This window comes from Vanellus vanellus (genome assembly GCF_965231255.1).
Source record: "Vanellus vanellus genome assembly, chromosome: 4".
Classification (NCBI taxonomy): domain Eukaryota; kingdom Metazoa; phylum Chordata; class Aves; order Charadriiformes; family Charadriidae; genus Vanellus; species Vanellus vanellus.
In genome coordinates this window covers 19,572,754-19,591,777 of record NC_138909.1, presented here as the reverse complement: position 1 = coordinate 19,591,777, position 19,024 = coordinate 19,572,754, and the positions used below count along the sequence as shown (strand labels likewise).

Genomic DNA, 19,024 nt, shown 5'->3' with positions numbered 1-19,024 from the left:
CTAGATGACCTTTAAAGGTCCCTTTCAACCCAAACTATTCTGTGATTCTAGGTGAGTAAGACTTAAGAGTTCAAGCATCAGTTATTTCTGCTTTCATGAGAAATGGAATTAGCCTTAAAATGGTTTTAAAAAGGGAGTTGGACTAAATGATCCTTAAAAGTCCTTTCCGACCCAACCCATTCTATGATACTACGAACTTCTTTTTCTTTGCCCATGTCTTCCTCATTCTGGGTTCTGCTGTCATACTTATTTTGGGGAAGTTTGTGCTCTCACTGCATGAGAAGCAGCAGAAAGCTTTTTGTCAGATTCGTGGTACTTCACATGCATTTAAAGCTCTTAGCCTTTGTAAGGTGAGAAGATGAGGTGAACGCGTTTTGCACACAGAGAAACCGAGGTGCAGACAAGTTGAGTTGCTTGATCAGATTCTTGCCGCAAACAGGTGAAATAGCTGAAAGTGTAGCCCTGAAGTCATGACTCTCGTTCCCATGACTGAGCAGAGAGAGTTCTGGCAGCCTCTTGGGAAAGGATATTCTGCTAAGTGTAACTGAATGTCCATAAATTTCGACTTGGTGATTGTTGCTGTTTTCTTAATTGGACAGGTTCTGATGAAAGAAAAAAGTCATGTGTCAATGCTGATACTGTCTGCTCCCTCAGCTGCTTTTGCTGTCACCAGTGACAGGCTTTGAATTGTACTTATCGGCTGGCTGCTGGTGCACACGGTGTCTGTGCTAGGTGGGACCTGTCTTCTCCCAGCTTGACAACACAGAGGTGGATGTGATGGACATTGCAGAACTCTGGTTTCTTCCCTTGCTGCCGTGTGAGGCTGCTAAACTGGGATGCTTCAGAAGCACATAGGTGTGCAGCTCCCCCTTTCTCTAACTAAACCAACATGATGCAGAGCCAATAAGCTTTTTGCAGTGACTGGCCCAAATTTGTATATGGGTGAAACGCACAAAGCCCAATCCAGAAAACAGAGTTGTATGTATAGGTGAGTAAGGGTAGGGAGCATTTCCCTTTTCCACCAAAATCATCTCGTTGTCTTTGTCTTTTTTGTATGTGACCTAATGGACACACAGCCAGCATGCCTTTTGAATCATGAAACTGTGGAATTTCAGATGGCCTTCATGGCCAGGAATTTCTCATTTATTCAGCATAGCATTTGCAGTGCTTCTGGTACGTCTCCTGAAACTTAACCCATAATTTGCATACCAGTGTACTGCCAGCATTTTGGCTAGCTCTTTGCTAGAGCTAATGCTTCTAGGAGCATGTCTTCAAATGGGCAGTGTCCCTGAGAGGGGAGGCTCATGCATCAGTCACGGGGCACTGCGATCAATTCCTGCTTGCTTGTTGCTTGAATTGGAGGTATTGGATTGGTATGTAGCGTTGAGGTTTGTGTCCTGACAATACGACTAAACTGCTTTTCTGCAGAGAAAACATTGACGTGCTCTTAAAGCACTGAGACTTTGGGGCTAACATTTAGTTGTATGAAGGGATACAGAAGGGCTTTAATTCTGGGGTTCACTCCTCCCTTTTGCTCAGTGAAAATGAGCACCCCTTTTAGCCGTGTTCTGGCTTGCAGAGTGGGAAGGATAAGGATGCGTTTTTGGGGAGAGAGCTGTACCAAGGTAGGGAAGCTGGGGAGCATGTGTGCAGTGAGTAGGGACTGTACCATGGGAAAAGTGGGTTGTGGAAGGCCGGAGAGGACTGTCCTGTGCACAGCAGAATGAAGCAAGATGTGCAATGTCATGCTTCGGTCTTCTCACTGGGTTTAACTTAATTTCCTGCTCTTCTGATGTTGCAATCCATGAGTTGGGATCCACTGTTCGGTGTTTTCCTCGAAACTTTGAGAAGCTGGATAAAAACGATGTAAGTGAGCAGTAGAGAAACAAGGTTTAGAGCTATCTGGTGCTGCTTAAAGCTGCCAGAGTTCCCTGGTAATCCTAACTCCGGATGATCACAAAACTGATATGCCACCGTGTTATTAAATGTGATAGCCTCTGCCATTATAAAGCACAGCATTTTAAGTCTCTCTCACTTGAATCCTCTCAACTTTATAAGTGTTGTGTGGGTGAGCTGGCAAGTCTTAAAGGAACAACTCAGTTAAACTCGGTCAAAGCATATACAGGATCAAGTGTCAGGGTGAGTATTTCTGACCATAGAAGATATCTTCTAGCATAATGGGGAGAGAGAGTCAGTGCTGCAATTCATTTGCCTTGTTGTGTGATTTGTCCCAGGGATTTTAGTTGCTGTTATTACCCCTCTCCCATTTTCAGTGAAAAGAGGCTGTGTTGGAGGGATGCCTTTTTTGCAACATCCTGATATTCTGGTTGCAAGTCTTTACTCCAAGGACAAATCTTACTCCTACTTGAAAAGAAACTTTCTTGTGTGGTGTTGGCAGCTGAGGATGTGGTATCTAATGCACAATGAAATCCCTGAAGTTTCATTTTGCTTTTGTTTGATTCTTTATGTTAACAAGTCCTCTTATACTTCCAGAGAAATTTAAACAGAATTGGTACATGAAGTAGTTTTTTTTTAAAAAACTTAGTTACGTTATATGTACACCATATTCATCCCAATTGCTGAATTCGCTTCCCATCTCCAGAGCACCAAAAGCTTTACTTGAAAACCAGAAGAGAGATCTCCTGCTACCGCCACCTCTGCCACCCATGTCTCCTGCACATCCTCCACCAAAGTCAACCAAGATGGCCCAGAAGAGACCCAGAAGTGAGACTGGTGAGCTGCCTGCCATGGATAACACTGCCAGGAACAAGAGCGACCACAAGGATCCTTTGTTCTCCAAGCACAAGAAAGTGGAGAGAAATCACGCTGAATTGCCAAAGGGCATCGAAGTAGGTATCCATTATAACTGGTGGGATGTTTCCTGCGACTCATGAGTGCTGTGTGATTGTCTTTAGAAATGTGCTCTGAGGATATTAAAAAGGAAGGAAGATAAATGAGCCATCAAAGAAAGCTCTTGGAAGCAATTTTGCTCCTTTAATGGCTGTCTGGGACCATATGTTGCTAGCCCGAAAGCCTGCATTGTAACTTCTCTGCTGACTTTCCATCAGCTGTTTTCATTTCACCAGTGAACAATAGTGTAAAGGGATGACCGTGTAAAAACCCAAGGCAAGAGAAGCATGTTTATGGTAGTAACCGTTTCTGACTGTAGGCGACTGCAAGTACAATATTGGCGTAAAAATAAGTGTGTTTACAGAAAGGAGTGGATTGCTTCAAAGTAAGAAACAAGCAACCTGTGGTTTTGGCTGCAGCTTGGATATAAGGTTTTGTGGCTTGCTTACAAAATTATTAATGATCCTTGCAGCTGGATCTTTGCATTTTTTTATTAGAAAATTCAATTCTATTCCTGTTTTCTGGTGGCTGGGGGTGTGTGGTCTAGTCTGTTGTTGTGTGTGTTAGGCCAGATTCTGCACGCTGTATTAGCTGGCTTCTAACTGCTTGCTTTTTCCTGATAATGGAGTGAGTAACAGAGAATCAACAGTTGCTGTGTGGTTAAGCTGGAATAAGTGTGAATGGATATTACCCATTCCTGCCTTGGCTAGTGGCCATGAAAAATGTGGTCAGTCGGTCAAACTCGGTCAGTCGCCGAGGAGATCAGCTCCAGTGAAGGTCAGGCCTCACTGGGGAAGGGGATGGCGGCGGATCGGGCTGGCAAAGGGCTCTTCTGAGGGCTCTTGTAGCCGGGAAAAGCGGCTGGCGCGTGCTGGTGCCGGAGCCGGCAGCTCGGGGGCGGGCTGCTGACGCGGCAGGGGCGGAGCCAGCGTCACCCGCGGCAGTTCTAAACGGGCTGCTCAGGAGCGCAGCGGCCACGCGGGCAGCTGGTGGGCGTCACCCCGGGCGTCACCGAGGTGAGAGTGGGCAAACAGGGCGCAGCTCTTCTGACGGTAAGTTACTAAAAAACTCTTTACCCGGCCAGAACGTCATGGTAAGAACTCGGCAGAAAACCATGGCTTTCCTGAGCTCTACACCGAGCAGCTCTGAGGTGGCCACCCAGACAGAGCTAGCGTGGCAACATGCTGCCACCCAGGGGTCGGGCTGTAGGGAGTGCCCTTCTCTTGCGCCGGTGTTGAATAGTGACGGTGAGCAGGCCTGTGGGCGGTGTGCCCAAGTAGAGGAACTCCTTCAGCTAGTGATGGAGCTCCGTGAGGAGGTAAGCCGCTTAAGAAGTCTAAGGGAAAGTGAACAGGAGATAGATAACTGGAGTCACACTCTGTCTTCCCTGAGAGAAGCACCCCAGGGAGACCGAGCTCCGCATACAATGAACCCCACACCCTCTAGCATTGTGTCTGAATGTGGAGATTCAGAAGACAGGGGCCAGTGGCAACAAGTCCCCACTCGTCGTGGCAGGCGTGCCTCCCAGGTTACCCCCACGCCATCCCAGGTGCTGTTACAGAACAGATACGATGTTCTTGAAAGGGAAGAGGAGGATGGCAATAACTGTGGCTTGCCAAACATTGAGTTGCCACTGAAGCCAAGACAGATTACACCTCATATAACGACATCATCATTTAGGAAAGAAAGACGGGTCCTTGTAGTAGGGGACTCGATTCTGAAGGGAGTGGATGGTCCCATATGTAGACCGGACCCAATCTGTAGGGAGGTCTGCTGTCTTCCTGGGGCCAGAGTTAAGGCTATCCGGAGGAAACTCCCTAGCCTAGTCAGGCCTACTGACTACTACCCTTTATTGATCTTTCAGTTAGGTAATGATGAAATTCTAGGAAGGAGCCTGAGGGCGATGAAGAGAGACTTCAGGGCCCTGGGACGGCTAGTTAGGGGATCAGGAGCACAAGTAGTGTTTGCTTCTATCCCAACAATTGCACAGATGGATGGGAAGATTAACAGGAAATATCAGCTGATCAATGCCTGGCTCAGAGACTGGTGTCGTCGGCAGGATTTTGGGTTCTTTGATCATGGGCTGCTTTTCAGGACACCAGGCCTTCTGGCAGCAGACGGAAAAAGCCTGTCTCAGAGGGGGAAAAGGGTCTTAGGGCAGGAGTTGGCGGGGCTCGTTGACAGGGCTTTAAACTAGGTTTGAAGGGGGATGGGGATAGATCCAAGGTTGCTAGCAAAAAGCCTGAAAGTGGGGTGCTGGCACTAGACTTGGAAAAGACAGGGGGCGTAACCGGGCTCCTTAGGAAGATGTCTGGGGATGGCAGAACTTCAGCTCCCTCCAGTAAAAAGGAGAAAGGACCAATAGCCCAGCTGAAGTGCTTATACACTAATGCACGTAGCATGGGCAACAAACAGGAGGAGCTGGAAGCCATTGTACACCAGGGTAATTACGATGTAGTTGCCATCACAGAAACATGGTGGGATGACTCGCATAGCTATAGTGCTGCCATGGATGGCTATAGACTCTTCAGGAAGGATAGGCAAGCGAGGAGAGGCGGGGGGGTGGCCCTGTATGTCAGGGAGTGTTATGAATGTCTTGAACTAAATGATGGTGATAATGAGATTGAGTGTTTATGGGTAAGGATCAGAGGGAAGGCTAACAAGGCAGATATTGTAGTAGGAGTCTGTTATAGACCGCCCAACCAGGATGAGGAGGCTGATGAAATATTCTATAAACGGCTGGGAGAAGTCTCAAGACCGCGAGCTCTAGTCCTCGTGGGAGACTTCAATTTGCCGGACATCTGCTGGGAATACGATACAGCAGGGAGGGAACAGTCTAGAAAGTTCCTGGAAGGTACTGGGGATAACTTCTTAACACAACTAGTGAAAGAGCCAACTAGGGAAGGTGCCCTGCTGGATCTGTTGTTTGTAAACAGGGAAGGTCTTGTGGGGGATGTGATGGTCGGAGGCCGTCTTGGCAACAGTGACCATGAAATGATAGAGTTCTCAATTCTGGGAGAAGCAAGGAAGGGGGTCAGCAGAACTGCCACCTTGGACTTCCGGAAAGCAGACTTTGGGCTCTTCAGGAGCCTGGTTGACAAAGTCCCCTGGGAGGCAGTCCTCCAGGGCAAAGGAGCCCAGGAAGCCTGGATGTCTTTCAAGACGGAAGTCCTAAAGGCGCAGGAGCAGGCTGTCCCCGTGTGCCGTAAGACAAGCCGTCGGGGAAAAAGACCGGCCTGGCTAAGCAGGGAGCTAGTGTTGCAGCTTAGGGAAAAAAAGAGGATATACGGCCTTTGGAAGGAAGGGCAGGCCACCCAGGAGGATTACAAAGAGGTAGTAAAGCGATGTAGGGAAAAAATCAGAAGGGCCAAAGCTCAGCTAGAGCTAAACCTGGCTTCTGTTGTCAAGGACAACAAAAAAAGTTTCTATAAATATATTAGCGATAAAAAGAGGACCAAGGATAATATCTGTCCTCTAGTAGATGGGGCTGGTAACGTAGTAACCAAGGATGAGGAAAAGGCTGAGGTACTTAATGCCGTCTTTGCCTCAGTCTTCAGCAGTAGGACCAGTTGTTCCTTGAATTCCCCGACCCCTGAGCTAGAATACAGGGATGGGGAGCAGAGTGAAGCCCCTGTAGTCCAAAGGGAAATGGTGAGGGACCTGCTTCAGCACCTGGAGGTGCACAAATCTATGGGGCCGGATGGGATCCATCCAAGGGTGCTGAGGGAGCTGGCGGAAGTGCTCACCGGCCCACTGTGCATCATTTATGAACAGTCCTGGATAACCGGGGAGGTCCCAGCTGACTGGAGGTTGGCAAATGTGACGCCCATCCATAAGAAGGGCCGGAAGGAGGATCCAGGGAACTACAGGCCAGTCAGTCTGACATCGGTGCCTGGGAAGGTCATGGAGCAGATCATCCTCAGTGCCATCACACGGCACATGCAAGAGAACAGGGTGATCAGGCCCAGTCAGCATGGCTTTGTGAAAGGCAGGTCATGCCTGTCAAACCTGATCTCCTTCTATGACAAGGTGACCCACTTGGTGGACGAGGGAAAAGCTGTGGATGTTATCTACCTGGATTTTTGCAATGCTTTTGACACCGTTTCCCATAGCATTCTCCTGGAGAAACTGGCTGCTCATGGCCTGGACAGGTATACTCTTCGCTGGGTAAAAAACTGGCTGGATGGCCGTGTCCAGAGAGTGGTGGTAAATGGAGTTAAATCCAGTTGGTGTCCAGTGACGAGTGGTGTCCCCCAGGGATCGGTGCTGGGGCCCGTTCTCTTTAATATCTTTATCAACGATCTGGATGAGGGGATCGAATGCACCCTGAGTAAGTTCGCAGACGACACTAAACTGGGGGGGCGTGTTGATCTGCTTGAGGGTAGATTGGCTCTGCAGAGGGATCTGGACAGGCTGGACAGATGGGCTGAGGCCAATGGTATGAGGTTCAACAAGGCCAAGTGTCGGGTTCTGCACTTGGGTCACAACAACCCCATGCAGCGCTACAGACTGGGGGCGGAGTGGCTCGAAAGCTGCCTGGCAGAAAAGGACCTGGGGGTGTTGGTGGACAGCCGGCTGAGCATGAGCCAGCAGTGTGCCCAGGCAGCCAAGAAGGCCAACACCATCCTGGCCTGCATCAGGAATAGTGTGGTGAGCCGGAGTAGGGAAGTAATCCTCCCCCTGTACTCGGCACTGGTGAGGCCTCACCTCGAGTACTGTGTTCAGTTTTGGGCCCCTCACTACAAGAAGGACATTGAGGTGTTGGAGCGTGTCCAGAGAAGGGCTACAAAGCTGGTGAAGGGTCTGGAGGACAAACCTTATGAGGAACGACTGAGGGATCTGGGGTTGTTTAGCCTGGAGAAGAGGAGGCTGAGGGGAGACCTTATCACCCTCTACAACTACCTGAAAGGAGGTTTTAGAGAGATGGGAGCTGACCTCTTCTCCCTGGCGACAAGTGATAGGACAAGAGGAAATGGGTTCAAGTTATGTCAGGGCAGGTTTAGATTGGATATTAGGAAGCATTTTTTCACTGAAAGGGTTATTAAACATTGGAATAAGCTGCCCAAAGAGGTGGTGGATTCACCATCCCTGGAGGTGTTTACGAAAAGGGTAGATGAGGTGCTTAGGGACATGGTTTAGGAGTGGTGGTGTTTTCATCAGGGTAGGTTAATGGTTGGACTTGATGATCTTAAAGGTCCCTTCCAACCTCACTGATTCTATGATTCTATGCTGTCTTAGCCATTGTGCAAGCAAACCTGTGACTTAATTTCTCAATGCTTGGGAAAAGTTTGAGTGGTATTAAGCCTTACTAGCAGTCAGGTAAGAAGCCAAGTTTCTATTTCTGTTATTGGATGGGGTGCTGGGGAAGAAGGTAAGAAGATGGTGAGAACCTGGAGAGTAAACTGTGCCTGGGACAACTAAATCTTTTCTCTTGAAATTTAGGAAAGCCAGGCTTTGGAATTGATTTAGATGTACCTCTCTAACCAGCTTTATCTCTGCTCTGTTTTTCAGGGATCTGTAGGGGATGTCACAAATCCTTTCCCAGTGCCTTCTTTGCCGAATGGTACCTCCAAGTCAAGGAGACCTCAACTCAACTTTGAAGAGTAAGTTGTTGTTTTACACCCCTTGTCTGTACTTTCTGAAGACACCAGGCAAGCCTGGCCCTGCAGCCGCCCTGGCTTCTGCTTCCTAATGAGCCCTTCTTTTGGGAGGAAAGAGAGAGGAAGAGATGTCTGAGACCTGCCCTGTACTGTCTTCTCATGCCTGGGACTTACTCCACCCCCCACAAAGCAAAGGTCTCATTACAACAGTTCTTGGCTTGAGGGAAGCTACTCTGGAAATTAGGTACTTTTTAACTCTGAGAGGTGTCTCATGCCTGCCAACAAGTGATGGGTTTTGATTTATGTGTTTCTTGGCAAGCGGCAAATTCCTCTGTGACAAGGTGCTGGGCAGGCAGCTGACTTTATCTTGAGAGGGCATGACTCACTCGTTAGTGTACAGGTGGCTGTGTGCCATTTGCACGGTGAATAGATTATCCCAGTGCACAGAAATGTGTGTCATGATTGAGACCCAAGACCTGTAGAAGCCTTGGTGACCGTATGTCTTGTAAGCAAATAGCTCGAATGCAAGCTCTCTTGGTCCAAGATGACAGTGTGGTACTGCAGAGTTTACTGTATGTTTCAATCAGAATGTGTTTGTGGTATTGTACTTGAGGAACGGCAGGAGATCACACAAGATCTGTCAAGAAGTAAACTTGGCCTCATAGTAACCTAACTTCTGGTGGATTTTTATTTCAAAATGTAAGTTTTCAATGTCATTCTAACATACATTTTTTAAAGAAATCAATTAATTTTATCTGTGCGTTCAGCTGCTGCGTATTTCTGAACAGGCAGACAACATTCATTTAGTGATTATCATAATTGTAAGGTGTGTTTGATAAGACTGTAACAGGCTTACCAAAACACGATGTTTGGACTCATAGCATCCTATAGATCTGAAGGTAAAATTGATAATTATCCCCCCCTTTTTCTCTGCTTTCTGTTTTTCCACTCTCTGTCCCCAATTCAGACAGCATCCGACAGAATACTACATAGAAGAGGCCAAGAGGCTGAAGCACAAAGCTGATGCAATGGTAAGTCCTGGCCCTGTGCTAAAATGTTAACCATCTCTTGCATTCGGACCAAATACCTGTGTGCATGTGAATAAGATTCGCTCGCTAACATTACTTCCATACTCGGAGTACGTTCAAGTTATATGTGGGGAGGCTGTCTTTATTTGCCAAATGTTCAGACATTTCCCTCTGTTGTGAAGACATCTAGGGAATATGCCTGGAGAACGGGATTTGGAATTGACATCGCCTGAGGTTAGCAGGCCTGTTTGCTTTGCAGAGCTATCACGAAGTCCTCGGAAAATACAAGGAACAGTTAGTTTTAAGACAGTTTACTCTGAAACATCAGGATCCTGACAGTAATTGTGTTGCTGGCGAACAAGACTTGGAAGTGCCCTTTGTGGAATGTGACTGACTTTCTCCACTGTGTGCAGTTTAACAGTGTGTATGAATGAGCGCTTTTTTTTATTGCTAATTATGGCTCAGTCAGATAATGTACATTTGCTAATTGTCGTTTACTTGTGAAAACGAAGTGGGGGAATACTGCAGAGGAAAAGCCTCATCTGCCTCTCATGAGGCAGGCCTCCAAGACCAGAAAATAATATCCAAGAAAAGTGAAGATGGTGAATTACTGGAGTAAAAGATTGAGCAAGAGGAAGAGATACAAATAGCCAGAGCACACAAAGCTGATGACTGGGCCCACATTAGGGCTACTGCTGAGAACCCTTTAATTATCTCCTGGAGGCCCGACTTGCATCTTTTTCTTTCTTGAAATCCTGCCTAACTAGGGAGAAAAAAGGAAATCAGGTACACTTGAGAGAAGTAGTTTTTGTCTTAGTCTAAAAATGAGAATTTTCTTCCCAATAGACCGACAAGACTGGAAGGGCCTTTCAGTACCTAGATGCTGCCCTCTCCTTCATTGAATATGGGATTGCCTTGGAATCAGATGCATCAGCACCAAAATCAGCTCACAGCCTATTCAGCGGCACCATAGATCTCATCAAGTAAGCGGTTTTCAAAGTGCGATGGTTAGGCTGCGTGTTTGGAGGGGAAGGGTTAGTTGCATTGCTTGTTTGCAACTGTGGCCAGTTTGGATTCCCACCATGGAGCAGAGTTCAGGTTGCTGTACAAGCACGAGAAAGACCATCCGGAGGCATCAGAGGCAAATCCTTTGAAGTGCTTCAGCATTGCTTATCAGAAGAAGTAGGCACCGTGTCCTCCTCAGCATTTGAGCCTTGCAGCTGAGGTACACCAGAGGATGCTGGCTATGACAATCAAGGCCATGAAGGAGTTTTTGCTTCATACAGGTCTGAAGTTGCTTTTGCATGTGAGCTCAGTAGTATTTAAATTTAAAAAAAGCAAAGCAAAGATATAGCATGTGGAAGAACAGTTTGTGTCCCAAAGGTCTTGTAGCTTGATTGAAGGCAGACTTTGCTGGTTTCTCCCATGTGTCTTTCTACTAGTACACTTTATTGAGGTTTCTTTTAGCAACCTTCCCCATTTAGTTTCACAGCCATTGTAGATGCACGTAGATAATATGACGTATACAAGCAGCACAACCCAAGCAACCATGTATTGGGTAGAAAAGAGGCAGGTATCGGTTATTCATACCGAAATTACAGGTTATATGAGTGTTTTTGAGAGCTGATTTGACTTCTTGCCTTAGAGCTGAAACAGCTGTCGGGTTTTTTTTTTTGTGGTAGACTTCAAACTTTTTAAATTACATTGTTTGCTTTGTGGTCTTGATGGACTGTATTTCCAAGATGCTGTTGTTGCTTTATTTTCATAAAGGAGACTTGCTTGTTTGTTGTTAGCCAAAAGAAACATTTCGACTAAGATGTCTGTCTTGTCCAGAAACAATTGAATTCATATTTCACCTTCAGTAGTAGGGGCACCTCTTCTGGGTCCCAGGCCTGTAAGTTAGCGTGTAATCACTGTAAGAGGAGAGTGGGTCGCATAAGGGGTCACATCTGTTCGTGCTGCGTGGAAAACAACGCATTCTGAGACAGTACTCTGCTCAAGATCATACAAAGCACTCAGTGCCAGGACTTAAGAAGTCAAGGCAGGTTTAGGTTTCATGACTTTTGGACTGATGTTAGAGATAACGGCATGCGCTGTTTTTTCATAAACAGCAGGACTTCAGAGCACTGATGGCTGACAAGATTCTGTTTTTTTTGTTTCCTTAGATTCATCATGACATTGAAATCCTTTACGGACTCCTCAGCATCTTCACATGAAAAAATCTTTGCCGTGTTTTGGTTTGTAACTGTTTTTCTCTGCCTTCCTATTCTGTGTTTAGACTCGATAGAGTGAAAGACCCATTACTTTCAGGGGCAAAGGAATGAGTTAAATGGGAATCAGAGTTCCACAAGGGAAAAAACCCACAGAATAAAAACCAGAATGAACTGGAACATCTCTAAAGTGCGCCACGTTATCACAAGGGACCACATGTGGAAGGCACAGGCTCTAAAATTTGATCTGCTGGTAACCTGAGAGCACACAAAGGCTTTCACCTAAGGTGAAAGAATGCAATTTGGCTGCCCATGTTTGAGCCATGTAACTGAAGCTGTCACTGAACATAGCTGAGGCACTTCTGGACAGGGGTTTAACGGGCCTGTTGCACCTATAAGAGGTCGGGCACCTGTTTGAATATAACACCAGACATGGCCCGCCCTTGTTTTGTTTTGTGTTGTTTTTTCGCCTTGTGATTTTTTCACAGGGTCCTTTTTTAAGATGAGCAGGAGGAGGAGAAATTCTGAGCTTTCTTGACTTTGCAGTACGGCTGATGTGTGCCTGCCTCTGTCCCACAAGGCTGATGACTGCTGAGCAGGCAGCAGCGAGCATGAACACTGACGCTTGGGTGTGTTTCTGTTCACAGCATGCGCTGCCAGTCCATTCTGCACATGGCAATGTTTCGTTACAAAAAAGACACTGCAATCAAGTATTCCAGGATCCTGAAGGACCACTTTAAGGTAGGGCACAGATATTACCAATCTGCCAGCTGGATGGCTGCGGTAGTTACTGATGTTGGCCGAATAGCCCAAAACTAACAAGAGTTCTGTTCCTTGCTGCAGAGTTCTTCCAGAGTAACACAAGCACCTTCTCCATGTTTTGCAAGGTAAGATTTAAAAATACATATGTTGTAATGCGTCTGTAAGGGTGTGAGTGAAAACAGTAGCCGGAATATTTGAGTTGTTAACTGCATTTGAGAGCGCCTCACCTCTCGCTCTTTCTTGCCACCTGAAATCACACTGTTAGGGGGCATGAGTATTTTTCTTCTCTCTCTCTCCTGTCTTTTCTCGTTGGAAAGGGGTTGTTTTTGTGTTATGAGGTCCAGAGTTACAGCATATCAAGAAGAGCAGTTCTCCACCAGATAAGCAGATCAGAGCAAGGAAGGTATCGTCACTATGCTGTTTCAAAGCCCCTGTTGTCATCTTTTTTCTGTTAGAGATCCCCTGAGACTTAATGGGATAGCATCCCCATCTCCCTGGCCACTGTCCAGTATGATTATGCCTTTGTCCTGGGGTAGCATAACTTTGAGGTGATACTTCAATATTTGTCTCTTTAGCTTAGTCACCAATTAAGAAAAAGAAACTAATTTTCTAATTTATGAGTTATTGAGCGTTTTGTCCTTTCTATGTATCTACAGCAGCGTTGCTGTGTCTGTGGCAGCAAAAGTAAAGGGCAAGCTGTCACATAACTGTTTCACCTGATGCCCTGCAGACTGGGCCTGTGTTTTTACGACAATGAGTAAGAAAGAGTTTTTCTGTGTGCTGTGGTAATTGCATTTGGCAGATAGCTACCTGGTTCCACGTCTGTCCCTTTTAAACTCTGCAGCTGAGAGAGGGTTGTTTGGTCTTTAATATCAATGCTGAAATTCCAGTTATTTTTCTGCTGCCTTGCACAATATAGTTTATTGGGAAGTAAATGGTCTCCCAAGAGCAGTGGTGGAAGCCCTTTCATACCAGGTACTAAAAGTTAAGTTGGTAGAAGTGGTGGGGGTGAAGTGATGTGACGAAGCCAGCCTGTGTCTGGAAGGCGGGCAGCTGACTGCATGTAGCTTCCCTACATCTATAAATAAGTGTGGGTAGGCGCACCTGGCTGCTTTGACTAGCTGTCAGAAAGCTCCAGCCTCTATAAGTGGTGAGCTTCAGCATGCCTGAAATGGAAGTCGTTAGAAAGAAAACACTCAGATAATCTGGTGAAGGCTTCCACAAATAGGTGTAGATTTTGGAAGGTATGGATGGCCCTTTCTGATGTCTGGTTCTGCATTTTCTTTTGTCAAGAGGAGTCCTTAGAGTTGCAAATCACTTCAAAAAACTTGGCCTTGCACTTGAAGGACAATTACTTGTTATGTTGCTGAACACATCTCAGTTTTCAATCCTCCGCTCCATACTGCGGGCCTGGATGATAGCGGATAGCTCCTGGCATAAGATAGTCTCGTGGCAAGGCTTTTAACTCTGAAGTTAAATGTTCACGAAGGTGTTTCTTTCTCCTGCAGAAGCACAGGCATGCCTTCTGCTCTTTCTCCAATGTCCTCTCCTGCCGGTTCTGTGAGTTCTCAGCCGGGATCGAATGCTAGCAACTGCAGTGGCAACAGCATTGGCTCTTCAATCACTGTCCCCTATAATATCCCAAGCATCACCTCTTCCTATGTCAACATCACTTCCTGTATCCTCTATGCGTATGATATTTGGGAACAGGCTGATGCACTGGCCAGGAAGAATAAGGGTAAGTTTTTGCCTTCTGGCTTTTCTGTCTTGTGTGTTGTGGTTATGTGTATGTTCTCGCTTAAATCCTAACACTCAACGGAGCAAACACCATACCTAAAGATCAAAGCATTAAATATGTTGAAATAGACAGCTATGGCATATTGGCAGGTTATTGGCAGAGATACTTGGTGGTGATATATTGAGGAGTGTTCCAATTAAAAGATTGTCTTGGCATCCTCAAACGTCTAAGAGCTAAGGGATGAGCGTATCAAATGCAGGAAACCAGCCAACTTGCTTCATGGTAACACAAGAAGCGTAAGGGGTTTTTTGCTGTTTGTTTTTCCCTTTGGGGCGCAGAGCTTTTCTGAGTCGGTTCACTTTCTATAAAAACAGCTTTTTGGCCTGTAGCATTGTGTTTTAGTTTGTTTGTCAAACTTCCAGGTATTTTTGTCTTGAAAACGGTGAAACTGGCTTCTCTAACAGAGGATCTGAGCAGCACTTGAATTGGAGTCCTTGCTGGGCACGTGACCAGTATTTGCCGGTAGCATTTCCTAAAATTGCTGCTACTTTTTTTATTTTACAGTTTTGTTAATAAAAAAGTTGTATTGTCCTGTGGTACAAGCAGTGGTGAGTAAGCAAAAGCCCTAGAGTGGGTGCAGTTCTATAACCTGCCATCCCACGTGGCATTTGCAGTGTCATTTTTCATCAAACACAAAGTTTTGTGAGCTACTGTGGGCAAAGGGACGTATTGCCACGGTCTGTTGGCAAACTTGCAAAAGAAAGTAACCATGATGCGCCTGGCTGAATTGTTGGAAGGCTGTAAAAGTACTCATGCTAATGAGGCAGTTGCTGAAATTCAAAAGGCTTTGCAAGTCACCTTTGAATAAAGTAGCTCCAGTTGTTGGCTGTCTTCTGAGCAAATCTGTGCTCGCAGCAGCAATTCATGTGTAGTATTTTGGATTATGTCCTCAAAAGGCTGATAAAAGACTGTCACACAGAAGGCTCAGTGGATACTGCTGGTAAGCCAGAGGAATGAGTCATGGAGGAAGACCTGTAGGGGGGACAGCCTGAGCACAATCTTTCATCAATCAAGAGTAAATTCAAAACCTGCTCTGTGTTGCAGTAAATACTCTCAAGGGAGTGGATCTGTGCAGGAGAAGAGTAAATACTCCTGTAGGCTTTGCATTTGCTGTCACTGTTCAGGACGGTGGAGGAGTTCCAGTTCTGATATTTGTTGATATTTGGTGTAATGTACAGGTTCTAAGAGGTACAGAGAGTGAGTACCTAAACCTATTGAAAAGGCCACATCCTTGATTCTTTTATGCAATTCATAGGGCTTAAGAAGAAGAAGAAAGAGCAGTGGCCTTCAGCTATCAAGTTCCCTTAAATGGAGAAGTTAGTGGAAAGCAGTTAGTTATAACTGATGTCCAAGGCACTTGTGCTGAGGTGCTTTCTGGCGGGTCCAAAACTAGGTGCTTCCAGTGCAGGACCCAGCTCCTCACTTCAGAGCAGTGCGTAATTCAGATCATGAGGCTGTAACACGTTGCCTTCTGGCCTCTGATGTTCCACAGCAATGACGAGCAGAGGTTGCATGTGTGCATGTAAAGTCACTCTCCTTTCACGTGGTGCTGTGGTCACAGATCAGATTAACTTCTGTTTGCTCAGGCAGGGAGTTTGGACTCCTCGTCTCTGCTTGCAGCTCTTCTGTTCCCCATGAAGGGAATGGATACCCGTTTTGTAAACAAAAGAAGGAAAATCAGGGGAAATGCGTTTTCTGCTTCTGAATTGGAAAGTGTTAGAAGGAAAGCGTTGTCTTCTCTGCTTCTGAAGAGTTCCTTGCACAGCCAAGCAGAAATTTTCAGCCTCCAGGTTCAATCTTTGTGTGTAAAAAAAGTAGAGCTGAGAATGGCCAGGTTCTCAAAAGGTATCTGGCAAGACGATTGAGGCTGGAGGGACTGGGGTGAGCCCGTGTTGCTGGAAGGCAGGTCACGCAGCAATGTCTTGGAAAGGTGTGATAATTTCCTGTAACTCACTGTCACCTGCCGAGATGATTGCCAGCACAGAGCAGGGCATTTAGCCTGCCAGCACCTCCCGGCAGGTTCAGATATGCTGCAAGATCCATTTTCTGCCTGTGCCGGAGGAGGAGCACGGTGCCTGAATTTGGTGGCAGGATAGGACTCTGTTAAATCTGCCTGATGTGCCCAGCTGTAAGCAACTCAAATCGGAGCTGTATAGCCTGCCAAGCTATCCAAATTTTTAAACCTGCTCAATTGAGAAATCATGATGCCTTCGACGTTTGAGGATGGATGAAGGAGAGGGACCAGTCCAACGACAGCTGTGTGTGCTTCTGGGCATTGCTCAGAAAGCCACTCGAATTTGGCCTGTTTAAAATCTGGGGGAAGCACACAGCACATGTGTGAACACCCAAACTTTTGCCCACCTACGATGGAGTCTCGACGTCCCTTTAAACCCAGCGGTTGGGGAGGCAGTTCAGTGTATGCAGGTGTGTGTGAGTACGTTTTCCTCTCATGTGCCCTGCCTCGTGTGCTTGGTATGCTTCCCAGCCTTCTAATGTTGCTGAGCTCTTTGCATTAATGCGTTTAATGGGACTTGCCGGCTGACAGTGTGCTGCTGTTGTCGCTCCTTGCTGCCCCCTTGCCTGTCAGACATGCCTGTTACGTGAAACCAACCACATGTTTTCTCTCTCCCTACCCTTTTTCCAGAGTTTTTTGCTGAACTCGGCACAGCGACGTGCGCTCTGGCACTGAACAGTAGCATGACTGAACTGGTACGCTACACTAGGCAGGGTTTACAGTGGCTGAGACTGGAAACAAATACGCCTTAACTGGTGCTCCAGGTGGTTAAGTACCTTGAACTTTTTTGCACTTTTGAAGCCTCAGAAACAGTCTGACTTGTTGAATCGTTGGATACAAAGCACCTGCAAGGGAAAATAAGTTAAGGTGGAATGGATCTGGTTACACTGGAAAAACTTTGAATGGTGTTTGTAGGGTAGCGCTTTGCTGCCTTGAAAAAGAAGAGATGGAGGAAAGCCTCGATGTTGATGGCACCTTCCTTTAAAACGACAAAGTGCAATAAATTGTCTGAATGGCTCGATGTATTGATGGTCTATAAACATTTCTATTACGGATAACCAGCAGGACAATAATCACACATGAAGAAGTGCTGACAAGAAGGAAATCTGCCTCCAGACGTTATTACGCAACATCCCACAGTCCACAACAGTTGTGTGCCCAGAAGACATGTCAGAGAAGTGTTTTTGCAAGCACGGATGCAATCTTTGGTGTCTTTGTTCCTCAGATGGCAAGTAGCAACCTCATCAGCACCGAACAGCATTATGTTACAGTAAAAACAGCAAATTGGTCTGCCTTGCCAGCTTTCCAACCTAACCCTCTTGCATTTGTCAACCAGCTGCTGTCCTGAGAATTGGGGGAAGCCACTGCCTTCAGCGCTGCAAGTTCACTTTTTAAGTCATTGCTGCTCTGGTCCTCCTCCTTGCCACACACTCGTGCACACACATGCCCTTAGCACTCGAACTATGTTACTTAGGGTCTTGCTTGGTTTAAGGCTTGTAAGCCAAACACAGCTGGGGTGCCAAAATGACCAGGTATGGTTGGAAACAGCTCTACCCCTCTTCTGTGGTGGAGGGACATTGCTCACACTGAGGACTCCTTGTCCGGTTGCTTATTGTCGCTTCAATGGGTGGGGGTGGACAGCTGTACTGGGTCACCGTGGTTGCTTGGACATCGTTCTGAGTCTGAGAGGTTACATGGGGAGGAATCGCTTCTGTTTACGTGGCTGAATGTGGAACATAAGACAAATGTTGCGTTTGGATATTTGCCTGCAACCATTGCTGGTCTCGGTGAATATCTAAGAGCAGGATTTGGTACCAAAGTAGGGCATCCTTCATGTGGGAGATAACTCACTTGCTCTTTCTCAACCAAACTACAGCATGGGCCCAGCAACTTAGAAATCTGTCAAGGGAACACGAAAGGGAATAATTAGCTGTTTGCAAGCATTTTTTCCTTGCCAGGAGCTGCATTTTTGAAATTGCAATTTTGCAGGTGACAATAACGGTGAAAGCAGCATCCTCAGCATTTACGTATTCAGTAAGGTGACACCCTTCTCTACCCAAAGATGTCCTGTTGTGTGACAGCAGCATCCTGCCATCCTCATATCTAATAGTGTGCCTTAGCCCTCTGGTCGCCTCTCACATCCCTTGTCCTATCTCTGACAGGCCTGTGGGAGTGGCGAAGAGAAGGATGGTATCCCAAAATAATTATGCTTACAGGAAAGAATTAGCTCCCTTTTACACATATTTTCAGGATGGAGGAACAGGTCTGCATGCATGCAGTGGTACTCCCTTTGTAAAATACCTGCTTTTGTTTTTGAGGCTCATGCAAATGGACAGCACATAAATATCAGCAAATGGTCTGCATTTCCAAAAGTAGTTTCTGTAGAAATGGCCCCTGCCACCGGGAAGCCTGGAGTCATTTTGCCTCTGGGAAGAGCTGTTGGGAGCGTGCTGCTACTCTGCCCTAGACCAGAGCACAAGGGAGCTCTCCTCCCGCCTCCCCTGGCAGCGCAGGACCACTGGGATCCTGCCTTAGTCTTCCCGCACCTTCAAGGGACTGTCCTTTTACGTTCACTTTATTAAAAGCCGTAGTGCATTTCAGGGATAAGCTGTCCTAACCAGTGGAAGAAAGGTCCATGTCCTCCCCCTCCCCGTTTTACCTATCAAACTTCACTTGTGCTCCTTCTCCCTGGGGGAGAGACTGCTCTGAGTAAGCCAGGGACAGAGAGGGGCTCAGCATTAACTGTTTTGTTCTCAGGAAGC

General features: G+C 46.6%; 1 protein-coding gene across 1 annotated transcript in view; it reads left to right on the top strand.

Annotated features, from left to right (window-relative positions):
- The window catches only part of LOC309671260 (AF4/FMR2 family member 1-like), a gene marked incomplete at its 5' end in the record, with an annotated part of 40,569 nt that extends 23,312 nt beyond the window's left edge, over positions 1-17,257 (top strand). The window contains 9 exons of the mRNA XM_082482466.1: positions 2,603-2,849; positions 8,362-8,453; positions 9,418-9,481; positions 10,325-10,461; positions 11,644-11,715; positions 12,336-12,429; positions 12,532-12,575; positions 13,959-14,188; positions 16,893-17,257. Coding sequence (XP_082338592.1) covers positions 2,603-2,849; positions 8,362-8,453; positions 9,418-9,481; positions 10,325-10,461; positions 11,644-11,715; positions 12,336-12,429; positions 12,532-12,575; positions 13,959-14,188; positions 16,893-17,014 — 1,102 coding nt within the window. The 3' untranslated portion in view covers positions 17,015-17,257. The remainder of the gene's footprint in view (positions 1-2,602; positions 2,850-8,361; positions 8,454-9,417; positions 9,482-10,324; positions 10,462-11,643; positions 11,716-12,335; positions 12,430-12,531; positions 12,576-13,958; positions 14,189-16,892) is intronic.
- Positions 17,258-19,024: the final 1,767 nt, after the last annotated feature.